This window comes from Athene cunicularia, assembly GCF_003259725.1.
Source record: "Athene cunicularia isolate RWA chromosome Z unlocalized genomic scaffold, athCun1 chrZ_part1, whole genome shotgun sequence".
Lineage (NCBI taxonomy): Eukaryota > Metazoa > Chordata > Aves > Strigiformes > Strigidae > Athene > Athene cunicularia.
In genome coordinates this window covers 17,168,073-17,183,245 of record NW_020799142.1, presented here as the reverse complement: position 1 = coordinate 17,183,245, position 15,173 = coordinate 17,168,073, and the positions used below count along the sequence as shown (strand labels likewise).

Sequence of the window (15,173 nt, the reverse complement as noted above, 5' to 3'; positions counted from 1 at the left end):
AAGAGAAATGGGAATTTTTAAGTCCAACACAAGATATTTAATTTTACCCTTCTCCAGACTTGCACTTACAGCTCCACTTTACTGCACTACTCTGGATCAAGAGTTGAGCTGAAGACTGTAGGGTTGGCTTTAATTCCCAGACAGGTGTTTCATGACAAAAGACAACATTTCTGTTATAGACTGCTTCCAAGTAACATTAAAAGCGACTCTTTGAATTTAAAATGGCTATGTGCATCTATCCTAGCAACAGACAAGAGGTTACAGGGTATTAATAAAGTTTCATTATGTCTCAGTGAGGAGAGCTTTTGAACATAAAGGAATGTATCCAAATAACACAACCTCAGTTACAACAACTGTCTCAGGGAAAATAAGCCAGTATATTTAGTCCTATTTAATGCACATAAATCGTAATTAATTGTAATTGTAATTTAAAATGGGTATGTCCTGGAATGGAGTTGACTGTTAAAAATTTGACAGTTTTTGGAGTTTCAGATCCCACTGTGAAGTCAATACCATAGCAGCATATACTGACATGGGTCTTGGATATTCAAGACCTGGCACTGATTAAACAAGTTCAGTTAGTGAAGTTAAATCAGCACGGGGATTCCCACATACTGGGCACGCTTATATGAGTTTTAACCATCTGGTGGTGCTCACGAGTTACAGTCAAAGCTGAAGCAGCAAACCCCATTCCAGGCCATGTGGCTTCTCCAGTGCCCAAGAACAGGACTCAGCTTCACATGAAAACTCCCTCCCTCCTCCTCGGGCCAAAGTTTTTTCCAGTCCTGGTAATTAGCATTTTGCCAGGCTGCTGTAGCACAGATAGGCAAACACTTGGTCACAGACACTCCAGAATGAAGTTGAGAAAAATTTTTGCTCTGCTGTGCTTTGCGTTGTCAGGTTAAGGCTTAACAGGCAGTTTAGTTTACTACAGTAGGGCATATGAAACCATCCCGAGACTTTCACTTCAGTGGAGGAGGATATTCCCAGACTAACTGCCCTGAAAGTGAGCCAATACAACCCAGAAACAACCTCAACAACCTCCTGTTCTAACAGACCCACTACAACCAAACTACAGAGATAAATAAATTCACTTCTCTTGTAAACAGAGGAACAGATAACCAGCCTGCACTTAAGAAAGGTTTCAAACATGCTAAAAGAGGAAAAATATTTATTTGTACTATCCTCCCTTCCCTGCCACCAAAGTAACAAGATCTTCACAACTGTTTTCCCACCCCTACGTGAAAAATTCCAGTCCATGAAATCAAGATGGACATGAAAATGTCAGTAGTGAAGTGTGATTTTTTTTAAATAATGCCTTTATTTTGTAAAGTGCACCACAGGTACTGGGGGGGGGGACAGGGAAGCCTCTTATTTAATTACTATGTTAGGGCCAAGTTAAGAGAATTTCAGTGGACTACTACTATAATTACATTACAGACACTCTAAAAATCTGTATGCAACTGTTTTGATACAATTAGATTGTTATGATCCAAAGTACAAAATCAAGTTAACCCTGAACACTGCATGATATAATATTTGGCACATAGGTTTATGAACAAGCTGTAGACCTGCTCTTTTTATGTACTGTGGCTTCTACAAGCTGTTCATCCACCAGTATCTCCTGCTTAGTCCTGAGTATTTTATCCCTAGATAAATGCACAAGCATGAAAGATGGAATATAAATGTCAGAGTGACATAATTCTCTCTAGGATACGCTCCTGTACAATTCTGCGAGGTTATTACCACTGGCCCACAAACATAAAGAAAGATGCCAGAAGTGACAGGCCAGAACTCTTGTTAGCACAGACCTTTAAAAATGAGCATCTCTTGATGCTGTTTAATGTTGGAAACAGTCCATGATTAACAGCAACTGAGAACCAAATGCCTTCCCTTTACACAACAGAAAGGCAAATAGTAACTTCAGGAATAAATGAAGTTGTCCCTCAAATATGGCATATGCTATCAAAAGTTAGTATCGCTGGATCACAAAAACAATTTTAAAGAAAGGAAAGAAATCATCAACATATTTTTGAAGCAATGTTCAGAGTAAGTCATCAGGTTGAGGCCCACAGTATTTCAGAGATAAGCAGGAGGTGGATTACATGCACATGGCTGCAAGGCAGTTCTAAGAGGCACTGCACTGCTCAGCAGACTTCCCCTTTTACTTGGGATTTCTACAGTCACAGAGAAGTCTGCATAGAGAAGACAACCCATCCCCCAATAAAGTAACTGCTATTACTTTCCCAGAAGAATGTGTTTTGATGAAGGAACACTCTTTCAACCTTTGAAAAAAATGGAAGATGGTCTCAGCACTATCTCATAGGAGTCTAAAGGTGCTGAAGTCGAGTGGGGAGAGAAGGAAGGGGTCTGGTTAGTAGAAAGGTCTAGTTACAGTAAGCTGCAACACACCCTTTTAGTTTAAAAGGGCCCAGATACAAAAAATACTGTTGTGAAAAAGGTATGGAATACTGAAATGTTACTAAAGAGTCTGCATTCTTTATCACTTTTAAATAGTCCAGACTTCAAGAGGCAATCTTACAAATTTACTCTAGCATTGACGTTGTTTGTGGAAAGTGGAAAACACATGAAACTTATATGTATACCTGTCCTTCCATGCAAGCTGGCAGACAAGACAGGGTAAGCTGAAATGATATTGACCCCTGCCTTTCCAGGGTCATTATCAAGTGCTTTGCAGAATAGCAGTGCCACAGGTCACAGCACAAAAGGTTTCATGTTGTCTTAAATACACAGTTCTTTTGCTGAAGGAGAAATAAAACCTTTGTTTTATTCTCACAGCACAGTATTTAGTGTTTTGAATGAAGGTTTTATTTATTTATTTATTAGTGTTAGATTAGAAAGCTGACTAGACTAAGTTAAGGTTAAATAAAAATATCTGCAAGAGTGCCATAAAACTTCTAGTTATCATTACAGAAGGGGTTTATCTTAGTGTAACTTAATTTTTCTTTAAACCCTGATAGAGGCAGTATCCAAGATACGGATCTTCTTCAATAAAATCAAACTGTATCAACAGGGAAAAAGTGAGACATAAAAGAGGAATTTTAACAGCTACATGTGTTATTTGTGGCTCATGATCACTAATAGATACATACTACCAGTAATGGTCAAATTCAGGGTACAAGTTTTGTATTTTCTTCTGAGAGTTTCAATGACTTCAGTGCTTTTGGTTTTGCTACTTTCAGTGTGAAGGAGGTCCTGCGGCATTAGCAGCAAGGTTACAGCACACTAATCATTGTAGTCAATCTGGAAGGTCATATTCATTTTCTCCTCAGCAGTTAGAAAAATGGTAAAAACTTACAGCTTGTTACTTGCCTCTTAAGCTGTATACAGCAAAGGTGCACTTATTAAACAAAGGCAATTTGTATGACCAGAGAGGTATGGTATAATCAGTGATCTGGGTACAAATCATTTAACTAACTGTTAATCTGTGTTTTCATCTGGATTTCTAAATTTTTGAACATGAGACTGAATTGCTGTGTGTCAAGTTGCAAGGTACATTTTCAGGCCAAATTATTATATAGTTCATATGCACACATATCTAATGTAAGCAGAATATCAATTACTATAGTAGCATTCAGAGTCAAGCAATCATGGTGTTTTCTTACTGGCACACCATAGCAAGTTCTGTTTAATTTTTGTAATTTTTAAATGGGGTTAAACATGATTTGCATGTCTGGTAAGGTGGAAACTGGAGACACCGGGCAAAATCAAAATTCAGAAAGTCAGTCAAGCAATTGAAAAGTATATGACACAAGTATCCTTCCATATTAGAATACTAAGCTTCAGCCTTACTTTTGCACAAAGATGCTCCAAGCAACTACAGCTGGCTTTTTAGGCTTGTACACTGTCACAAATCGATTTCTTCTGGGAGGTCTATTGGCTGATGTGATTAACTGAAACTTGCCATTTTCAATCACATGTAAATCTGCTATGACAAGACACAAAATCCCCAATGTAGCACAGAGGCTTTTCAGCTATCCAGACATAAGATTTTATGTAGTGCATAAAAGTGTAAGTCTGGACTGCAAATTTTCAACAAACACACAGTCCTTACTGTACTTTGTCAAATTCATCACTTAATTTCAGTACTTCTATCTGCATTCAGATAAAAATACCTAGCTTAATTTATCAGAAACACAGGAGAAAGTGTGAACAGGCACTAATGAAGGCCTAACAGAGCCAGTCTCTTCTCTTACTGAGGCATATAGCCCCCCTGTCTCACAGTCTGCGGGAGGTAACTTTTTGGTATTTCATCAACCAACACTGGGTTTCCTTCCACTGATTCAGATCTCACAGTTTGTTCTTCAGTACTTGCCTGTAAAACATCTGGTAGAGCAGCTTCCTGGGTATTTTTTTCCAGCCCAAGGCCCAACAGCTGTGAACTCTGACCTGAGATCTGCAACTGTGCAAATCCAACAAGATCCCCCTCATTAGCATGAATAATTTGCTTTGTTCTTTCAAAGCACGGCCTGTCTGTGTTGGTTTCATCCTGACCACCATTTTGTTTGAAGTAATGCTGCCTCTGGGTTGTACTGTCACCTCCTCCAGCTTGATCCTCTGATCTCTCTTCTGAATCTAGTAGTGGCTGAGTTGACTCAGACCTTGAAAAGACTTGTACAGGTGTTTGGTCTCTGTAGCCATTAAGTACTACAGTTGAATATTGTACAGTGCTTGAAGTGTTTTGTGTAGTTTCACCTTCATCGCTGTCAGAGACGCTTTGCCTAGGAGAAGACATGCACGAGGATCCTCCAATACCACTGCTGTGCCCTTCTGAAGTACTTTTTTCCTTTTTAAGCAAGTCAAATGGTTTTAGATCTTGTTCTGAAAAAGACTTCTTGTCATCAGCTTCTATTTCTACAACGCTTACATCTGTAAAGCTGCCTTCTGGGTACATCTGATCTTTGGAACTAAAGTTATGCTGAAAGAAAGAGATGAATGTTGCCTAAGAGGAAGGTTATTTAAAAATCAACCCCCCCAGTAAATATAGGAATTTTTTATTCTGTAATTTTTTCAAGTTTCTTCATATAAGTTTTCTCTTTACTAAGTTTGGCAGTATGTCCAAAGTATCTGTTACAAAATGAAGGATGTATTTTTGTCCCCGAAATAAAGTCTTAATTATGCAGCTATTCTAAAACCATTGTGGGTGTGCAAGCTTTGCTTTTACTGTAATTATTTTTTAAAACTGTAAACATAGAACCATTTGCTGTGTATCACAGGAACATTCTTTGAGGCCATGCATACATTACTTCCAATAATCTATTCAACATCACAGCAGTTCTTCATAGAAGTTAGCCACAGTTTATTGCACAGAATTTGCTATGTCATTCAGCCCACACAGGGCAGAAATTTTTCTGCCATCTCCTCATCCATGAGAAACTTTTAGAGAGTTTTCTCTCTCATTCATGACATAACTGTGCAAACAAGTAACTTCAGGGTTTTAAGAATGGGAATCATGAATACTGTTTACTTAATCCTGATTTCCCATGAATGAATAACATAATTAGGACATGACCCTTCCAACTAGTAAACTGAATATAACTCATAATGCTCTATGCTGTGAACTTGTACTAAGGGCCATGCGCTTCTAATGCTGTATCTACTGATGCAATGAAGTCTTCTAATCATATCGTAATCACAATGTCATGAAACTCAACTTTTTTTTCCCCTTGAAATCCATCTGTGCTAGAAGACAGAAAGACTCCCACTAGCTAGTCTGGGATGTTTATAAGCTTTATATAACGTTTACAAAAGATGACCATTACCTTAGCCGGAACTTGAGGAGACCACTGAGCAATGTTACTCTTGGATGGATCAGGGACAATAGGCCAGATATGCTTTTTAATTCTGTAAAGGATTAAAAACAGAGTAACATTACAAGATGAACTTCCCAAATACCTACGTTGACAGCAAGTACTGCATAATGGAGACACCACTCCCTTACATAGCAATTTTGCAAGAGTATTTATTTCCAAACAGGAATTCTTCCTGCACTTTACATCTTTGTATGAAGCTGTACTACTTAGCAAAACACAGCACTGCACTTGTGACTCCTTCACACATTAGATGTAGCCATCCAACATAAGGCAAGCCAATAAATGGTAACAGTTAGTGAGGCATTTTCAAATTTACAGCATTCTAGAATCTACAGAGCAATTATTTATCTAAAGTTTATGATGCATGTCAGTATAAAAAAATACACTGTTGTTCATTTAAAATAATGATAATAACACAGCTGTCAATCTAAGGCAACTTTACAGCTAAAAATAAAGTGAAGGTATCTGAAGAAAAACTTGCTTGGTCTTTAACTCTGAACTCTAAGAATGTCATAACTGTTACTTAACAATAAAAGTTTCTGTAGATAAAACACCCCCAACCAATCTAACTTTGAAACTGATGTATCTCTCCTGGTCTTTTATAAACAGCCTCAACAACAGATCCTCTGTAGAACTCTGAAGAACATTGCAAGATGGGCTTTCAGCTGATTAAGAACAGATTTTAGGAGCAGCAGGGAGGTTTCTAATTGAAAAGGGCACAAAATGTCATCTTTAATTAGAAAGAAAAGATAGTTCAATGGGGACATGGGAGAGGTGCTACTCCTTACCAGGTAAAACACTTCAGCAGTAAGCTCTCAGCTAAAGCCATAGCCAAGATCTCTGGGGTAGAAGGAACAGGAGGAGGCAGGATGTTTCCCAGCAGATAGTAAATAGGCACAGAGTTTGACTGAGTTTATGCAAAGCAGGTACATAAGATAAGTCTGCGTAACTTTTTTAGCTGTAAAGCTTGCTCACACTGTAACATTAAATAGCTCATATACAGCCAGCAAACAGTTCCTCTGTGCTTCACAACCTAGAGACCATCATTCCACTCTCATATGATGACTAAGAAAACAAAACAGACAGTATATCCTGATTGAAACCTAACAAACCTAACCCTGACCAAATCTAGCAAGAAAAGCAGCAATTTCCTTGCAGGATTGAGTCATGCAACACTTAGTTTACATGCCAATAGTTAACAGTAAGAAATTAGTATATAAGAGGCCCTGACTTCAAGGAAAACAAAAAAAATACACCAATCAACATATGCATCTTTTACCTTCTTTTTCTGATCTAACTGTAGATTATTTTACTTGTTTGTATTGCATTATGGCCACCTGTTATCCTAAGAAATATCAGAAGCATAAGAGAAAAACTTCATTTATACTTACAAGTCACGTTTGTTGAAGCAGAACAAAACTCCAAGGAGCACAATCAACAGGAATGCTAGACACACAGGTACAACTATGGCTTCAATTTCTCCTTTCCCTGAAGAAAACAAAGAGAAGCAGTTATAGCCCATATTGGCATTTAAGGAAAGCAGCATCACACATTCCCAAAGGGACAAGGAAAATCTGGAACTGAATACAGCCGCAGCACTCAGTCTTAAGCTTCACCTTCCAATGTACCTTTTCACCACATGAAAATATTCTGTGGGTAAAAACACGAAAAGCTCTGTTGCAACAATCTAATGCCTGCATCAATAAAAGCCACAGGTTGCTCTAGAAGCTGTAATACTGATGGAGCAAGTAATTTTACAGTCTGGGCAGATATGACAATAACATCTATGTGAATTCATCTCTGGTCCAGGTGTTTCAGTGGCCTACTGGTTGCCGTAACATTACCGCATTCAAATAAGTAACGTCATTAGTCATCCATCAGTTTATTGTGAACATGAAAATATCCTTTACCTGCAAACACTCAAGGTTGCATTATTGTTATTTATTCCTTCCACTGTTATACACATTGCCATGGTTTGGGCCCAGTCAGCCTAAGCACCATACTGCCACCTGGTTACTCCTCCACCCCGTGGGGTAATGGGGCAGAGGAAATATAACAAAAGGCTCATGGGTTGAGACAAGGACAGGGAGGGCTCACTCATCAATTATGGCACAGGCAAACCAGACTCAACTTGGAGAAAAAATATTTAATTTATTACCAATCAAATCAGAATAGGACAATAAGACATAAACCCAAATCTTCAGAGCACCTTGCCCCCACCCCTCTCTTTTCCCGGACTCAGCTTTGCTCCTGATTTCTCTACCTCGTCCCTCCCCAGCAGCACAGGGGACAGGGGATGGGAGTTGTGATCAGTTCATCACCCACTGTCTCTGCTGCTTCTTCACTCTTGGGGGAGAAGTCCTCAAACTCTTCCCCTGCTCCAGCATGGGGTCCCTCCTACAGGACAGAGTCCTGCACAAACTGCTTCAGTGTGGGTCCCTTCTACAGGATGCAGTCCTTCAGGAACAGACTGCTCCAGCACAGGCTTCCCATGGAATCACAGTGTTCTTTGGTCATACACCTGCTCTGAGTGGGGTCCTCCAAGGGCTGCCAGTGGAGATCTGCTCCACCTTGGACCTCCATGGGTTGCAGGGGCACAGCCTGCCTCACCATCAGCTGCACCAGGGGCTGCAGGGGAATGCCTGGAACAACTCCTCCACCCCTTCCTTCACTGACCTTGGTGTCTGCAGAATTGTTCCTCTCATATCTCACTCCTCTCTCCATTGCAGCTTTTCCCCTCTTAAATATGTTACCACAGAGGTGCTACCACCACTGTTGATTGACTTGACCTTGGCCAGAGGTGGGTTTGACTTAGAGATAGGCAAGTGTCCAGAAGCTTTCCACAGGAATCACCTCTGTAGCCCCTCCCTTGCTACTAAAATTCTGCCACACAAACCAAATTCTTAATTAAACCTTACAGAATGCTTAGGGAAGAGCAACACTATATAGCAAAACAATATAAAACCCTGCTAAATCTAAAGTGCTCTGCACACTAAGTTTGGTTAATACTCCTACCATAAACAGGAAGCTGAGCATACAATAAATTTTACTATTCAAAAAAGTCTCTGCAGAGAACTGTAGCAAACGAATAGTGGTATGAATGAGAATGCCGAAGCTGAGGAAGGGTTTAAGAATGGCATGGGCTGATTGGCACCTAGATTAACAGATCAAGATCCTAGCACACCTCTACATCTTCTCAGGACACCTGTATCAGGATAATAAAGGCCAACCTACCTTCAGATTAAAACAAAGACTCTACTCTGAGACGAGGGTAGGAGCTATCAGACACTAGAACAGATGACAAAGGCACTGTCCTAATAACTTCACACAAAGTTGGGGCCAAAGAATGCTGTAATCTAAAGTATACACAAAACATCCAAAGCCAACATGTTTGCCAACATAAAAGAGCAATCCAGAAGACCTAAAGAGGATAGCTTGTCCTCTGTACAATCAGAAGAATAAAAGCACCTTCCCTTCCAATCAGATCTTGCACAGAGCCTTGTTATACTGTTGTAACATTACTTCCTACTTCTACTAATTGTGCCGCTCTTACCAAATTTTTGTGTAGTAAATGTAAAATCAGGGCCACTCCTGCCTCCTTCATCTGTGTATGCCATCATCCTCACAGTATACAGTGTGTCACTGGTTAGAGAAGAAAGGGTATACTCTGTCTTGGAAGGATCCACTGTCACAGCTAAAGAGAGGAAAAAATTTATATTAGTTTTCTGTACAATTTATTACATCTTCACAAACACAGTAACACTAGAACGTCATGTCTTCAGATGTACAAGATAGTTTTAGTAGAATACAAGACTGTATGGAACATACAGACACAGAAAGACCAAACTTGTACAAGAAATGCTGAAATGTGTTTTCTGCTCAAGTGTTTGAATTTAGTCTCTTTCTTGATTATATTTTACATGTTAATTTCCTGGGGTTCTTTTTCCCCTCAGAATGTAGCTACAAACTAAGCTAGTAGTAAAGTTAAGGCCTAAAGGTCTCTAATAAGCAGAATACATGGCTAACCAGAAAAAACATGGTCAACTAGAAATTACAAGTAGGGTAGGCCCTTCAAATTTAAGAAAATCTAAAGAGAAAACTTTTGATAGGGCTAGCTCCCTGTTAAAAGTCTGCAGGTCATACACATGGACTAAAATGCACTTCAAACAAGATGTTTTACACCAGTAATATATTGATTTAGAGTTCCGGGAGGATTGAAACACACACACACACACACCCCCCCCCCACACACACCCACACACCCTTTTTTAAGGCTTTATTATAATTAAATTTAGTCAACTCCTTTATGTCTTCAACAGTCTTGCTATACCAACTCATCCTATATTTAGAAAGAACAATGGACACACAATACCCACAAATCAGCTTTCAGAAACTAAACTCAGTACCCTGTTATACACAGACTGCATGGTCTGAATTCTTAGGGACTTTTTATGTTCAGTATGGAGGAGAGTTATGCCTCAGACATCAGCCTGATATCATTAGAACAGACTGTCAGCCACACTTGATTATGTATCTTGTTTTCCAGGAACATGTATTAGGAAGGAGACAGATGGAATACTTCAATACCACAAAGTAATTCTCTGATTTCTGTTACCTGTTTCATTTCCATCAACAGTTTTGTAAAATATGGTGTAACTTCTGATAAATCCATTTTGTTCATCCACTGTGAGATGGTTCCATGTCAAAACAGCTTCAGCTTTTCCTACTTTTTTTGTCTGAACAGTCGGTCCTTTTGAAGGACCTGTAATGGGGATATGAAGAATCATTTCTGTTGGGCACCCTCACATCCAGAGAAACAGTGTATTAATAAGTACTGAATTGCTACTGCATAAGAACTTCAGTGGAATAGCTGGACTATTGCAAAGCACTATTTTCAGACAACTCAGGAACTCCAAAGATGCTTTAAAAGAGAAACTTCCAGAAAAAAAAAAAAAAAAAAGAAAACCAGTAGATCACAAGAAATCTTAAACTGAAGTTAGTCAGTCTTGGGTTCATACTTGAAATTTAAAATAAGTCAGCACAGAAATTACTATACTGATAACATAAAAACCCTCATGCCAGATTAGCTGATAAAGGTTGGAAAAACAGGAAGAGCCAGTCACAGACATCTGTTTAACTCCTAAATACTGTAAATAAGCAGAATGGATGTTAATAGAAGGGACAAGATCAATTACGTCAGATGGCCCTCAAAAGCAGGAGCAGTTTTCATTACACAGTCACATTAAAGCAAAGGTCTCATTATGTTTAGTCAAGAAAGTCAGTTTATGTGATCCAAGATGAGTATTCTGTACTTACGATCCTGCTGAAGATAAGCCTTCACAGACTGTCCACTTCCCTGACCATCAGCATATAGGGGGTACACAGTTATCAAGTAACACTTGAATGGCTTTATATCACCTAATAAAAGGAATTTAAAATGGTTGTTTCAGAGATAGTCAAATTCCTCACCATACTTCTCATTCCTTTCAGGTAACAGGGTTCTGATGATAAATGGCCAAAACCCAGATGCACTTGCATCTAGTGCAGCTGACTATTTTTCACAGAGCTTACTGACATACCGCTCTAAAATATTAGCTACAGGAACAATATAATGGTTCACATTCAAATGTTTAATTTAGTAAACAGACTCCATAAAAATATGGTTTTCTGATTTATTTTAAATAAAAAGCCTTTGTCTGCAGCAACGAACCCCAAAATTATTGATCTAAGCTACTGATCGTAATCTGAAAACAACTGTAAAGCTGATCAAGTTACATTATTTGAACTGAAAAAGGGATCAGAGAATTTGATTTTGAAGGAACTCAGCCTTCTCACTATTTAAATGGTTTCCAAGAATGAGAAGACTAAAAATTAAATGCAGATAAAACCCTTGCTGTCACATAATAAAAGTTTCAAAATCCAAGATTAGATACAGTTTTATATTTGCCAAAAATATACAGATACTTTGACATGATAAACTAAGAGAAGCTCTTGTTATTATCACAGATTACTGGCCTACAATACATTTCTAGTCTGCAAGAGGATGTTCCTCACTCGGAGAATACTGATTAGGTCTTTAGTGTTCTACAAAGCATTCATAAACTCGTAAGCTAAATACCTTTTAAGTATGTTCCTTGAACATTTCCTGGTTCATTCTGCCATTCTATGATGCAGTCTGAGCTGTTGGACACCAGACACCATTCAATCACATATTTAAGAACATAACTGTTAGGAGCAGTCCACCCTACCCACAACTTGCCATCTTTAGGTAGCGTTCTAACACTCTTCACAGGAGCTGTGATGAAAGAAAACAGAGAAGTGATATATATTGACAGTTTTTCCACTAGATATTAATAATAATAGCTATCTTTTCAAACACAGATACTTTTGGTTATTGTAATGGTGACAATTTTACAGAACCTAAGTAAATTTTCTGAAATCTGGAAGCTTACATCTGAATCTTCATGTTAGAGATCCAAAATAAGTAGTATTAGGCTATTTAAAAACTGGAAATTAGACTCAGCTTCTCTGTTCTCAAACACAGTAAGGTGACTTATTGCACAGTAAGATATTACATTGTTCATAAAAGAAAGGTTCTATTTCAGAGACACTTTAAATGCCCATTATAATCCTCACACTCATATACCTTACCAAGTACTTCTGGCTGCACTGCTACTGTGTTTGAATTAGTTCATCTAATAGTTTTAGAACCTGTGGTTCTCTCTTGGTGTTTAAAAGCAGCATCTGTCCATACACTTATTTTTTTTGCTTCCTGTCCTGGTAGTGTTTGGATTTTCTGTGAGGAGGTTGGAAGTAAGGAGAAACCACAGCTTGTACTTAGTACTATTGAGCAATGAAAGGAACATAATAAAAAGGAACATGAACATTAGAGAAACAGTGGAAGCAGGTAACAAAGCAACCAGGCAAGATACTGAAAATATGGGAGAGACTGGGACAAGAACAAAAAGGGGCAGGGAGGAGATTGAAAGCAGAAGGAAGTGAAACAGTGGTGAGATGGTACATACATGAAGTAAAGGATGCTTTCATTTTTTTAAAAAAGATAATAAAACCACCTGCTATGTTAAGAAAAGAAACAACAGCTAATATACTGCACAGTAGCTCCAAGGATTAAAAAGAACAGCAAAATAGCAGACATCACTTCATATGAACCCGTGAATACATAAATTCGCACATTTCCTAGTATACAAACGGTAGCATAATTATAAGGCATAAAATTGTAGATACATTCAGTAATACTTCAATTATGTGTCCAAGTAAAAAGCTACCATTTTGCAACACTAAAGATTTATAACAAAAGCCATGCAGATGCATTTGAAAGCAACATGACGAGGACACTAACCTTTTGAATTACTTGCTGGGATAAGTAAAACTGATGGAGGGGATGCCCCAACTCTGTTATGGGCAATCACAGTCACTTCATAAGTTCCATTTGGCAGCTTTAATGTAAGGTTGGTGGTAGTAACATTATATTTCTCTACTAGACTGGAGAGAGATGATTTAGATCTGACAGTCACTTCATACTGCAAGATTACTCCATTGGCTTCAAACGGGTCCAATGCCTGTTAGAAACACATCTTTGGTTAGACTGATACTGAACAAACACGACTTTGTCTTTAATGTCTTTGATGCACAACTTAAAGATCTGAGAGCAACGCAAGTCACACAGACCAAACAGCTGCATATTTAAGAAAAACACAAATAACCTATGTTCCATTTCTGTGAAGCAGTAACATCCAGAACTATTTCTCGTTTAAATTATTTTTCTTGGCTCACAATCCTACCTAGCAGTTTAATAAAAGCTATTCTGTAAAGACTGCAGAACTATGTGTTGGTAAAAACTGCATTTACGTGACTTTACAACAGTGACATAAAATGAAGCTGTGTGGAATACGAATGCAAAACAGCCAGATTAGTTTTATTACATATGGAAAAAAACTTTATCTAATAACACAGAAATACTATGTTTTTCTGTAACAGTATTAGTTTTCAGACAACCTAAGAGAAAATTGGTGAAACTGTAAAGTAACACCAGTTTTCTAATTCTAAGATAAATAATGTCAGAATTGGCATGTGGAGTACAAGTTACATCAGAAAATGATGCTCCATCAATATACATGTAACTTCACATAAGTCACACAGTAATAGGGAAAAAGTAATAATAAAGAGACAGCTAGATCAGATGTGACAAAGTTCACAGACCAAAAGAAAGCAGGAGATGGGGACTGACCATAATTGCATTCACTTTCTCAGCTTGGGACTAATCAGACAACTAAACACAGCAGACTATTGCATGCAAACATGCAGTGCTGTATTTAGTAAGTCTGGCCTCTGGAATTTCTCTAGTCTTAATGGATTTTCCAGCTGGAGTATCCCTGTCCAGACAGTATTATGGAAGTTTTAGGATACAGCAGGAATAACATGAAGGTTTACTTTGTTCCAAATTAAAGTTTCTAATTCCACAGACTGCTTCAGGACAGCAAGCCAGGAATCTGAAAGTAGATTCTGTATACACTGGATCACAGATATGTGTCAGTTAATTGACAGCCTTTACATATGTACTTTTAATTTTTCATAAGATTTATTTGAATAGTACTACTGAAGTCACTTCTATCAATATAATCAGTACTGTCCCAGATACCTACTCAAGTTTGTTGAGGTAAATTTTGCCACTTTAAAAAAAGCATGGCTTTAAAAGACTACTCAATGCCTGCAGATATCATGTTGCTTTACCTTCCACATCAGATGCATAGTCCAGAAAGTTGGTGAGTGAGATGCAACAATGCTCCTCCATACAGGTGGTCCTTTAGATGGCTCTGATAAAAGAAATAATGCTTAATAGTAGAAGTATTTTTATTTAATATTTGAATTCATCAACTGACTATCATTAGATGCTTACTGCTTTTTTTTTTTTTTTTAAATATACAAGCAGTGTTTCCTTAGTTCCTCAAAGAAAATAACTTGGTATATTAAGTGGAACATGTGCACGGAAAGACTTCCTGAAGGGATAAGCAAAACACCAGTTCTGCTTTAAGTGTACAGTTTCAAAATAACTGAGAGTCACCATGCTGAGCATCTGCAACACAGGCTTACGATGACAGTGATGAGAGGGGTACAACCAAAACTACACCATGCTGCCTGTGTCCAAAGGCTCAGCCCTGCATATCCGTATACTGCCAGCCTTTCTATGGTCTGTAGCTGTAACTCTCCCTACCCCTCAGTATCTAATCACCTAAAAAAGGAAAGTACAGAACAGTGAGACAAATTTCTCCTGCCACAATTTCTCAAGTTTCCTATATCCTTTATACTAAAAAGGGTAAC

General features: G+C 38.2%; 1 protein-coding gene across 2 annotated transcripts in view; it reads right to left on the bottom strand.

The window, feature by feature from the left end:
• IL6ST (interleukin 6 signal transducer) overlaps positions 1 to 15,173 on the bottom strand; it is a 35,788-nt gene that overhangs the window by 8,288 nt on the left and 12,327 nt on the right. Inside the window, exons 7-15 of one of the 2 annotated variants that reach the window (XM_026865426.1) lie at positions 14,586 to 14,668; positions 13,195 to 13,414; positions 11,953 to 12,129; positions 11,151 to 11,252; positions 10,450 to 10,596; positions 9,388 to 9,528; positions 7,226 to 7,322; positions 5,784 to 5,865; positions 3,189 to 4,939 (exon numbers count right to left, since the gene is read on the bottom strand). In XM_026865426.1, coding sequence (XP_026721227.1) covers positions 4,214 to 4,939; positions 5,784 to 5,865; positions 7,226 to 7,322; positions 9,388 to 9,528; positions 10,450 to 10,596; positions 11,151 to 11,252; positions 11,953 to 12,129; positions 13,195 to 13,414; positions 14,586 to 14,668 — 1,775 coding nt within the window. In that variant the 3' untranslated portion in view covers positions 3,189 to 4,213. Of the gene's footprint in view, positions 1 to 3,188; positions 4,940 to 5,783; positions 5,866 to 7,225; positions 7,323 to 9,387; positions 9,529 to 10,449; positions 10,597 to 11,150; positions 11,253 to 11,952; positions 12,130 to 13,194; positions 13,415 to 14,585; positions 14,669 to 15,173 lie in introns of those variants that run through there. The other variant, XM_026865428.1, reaches the window with a different exon arrangement.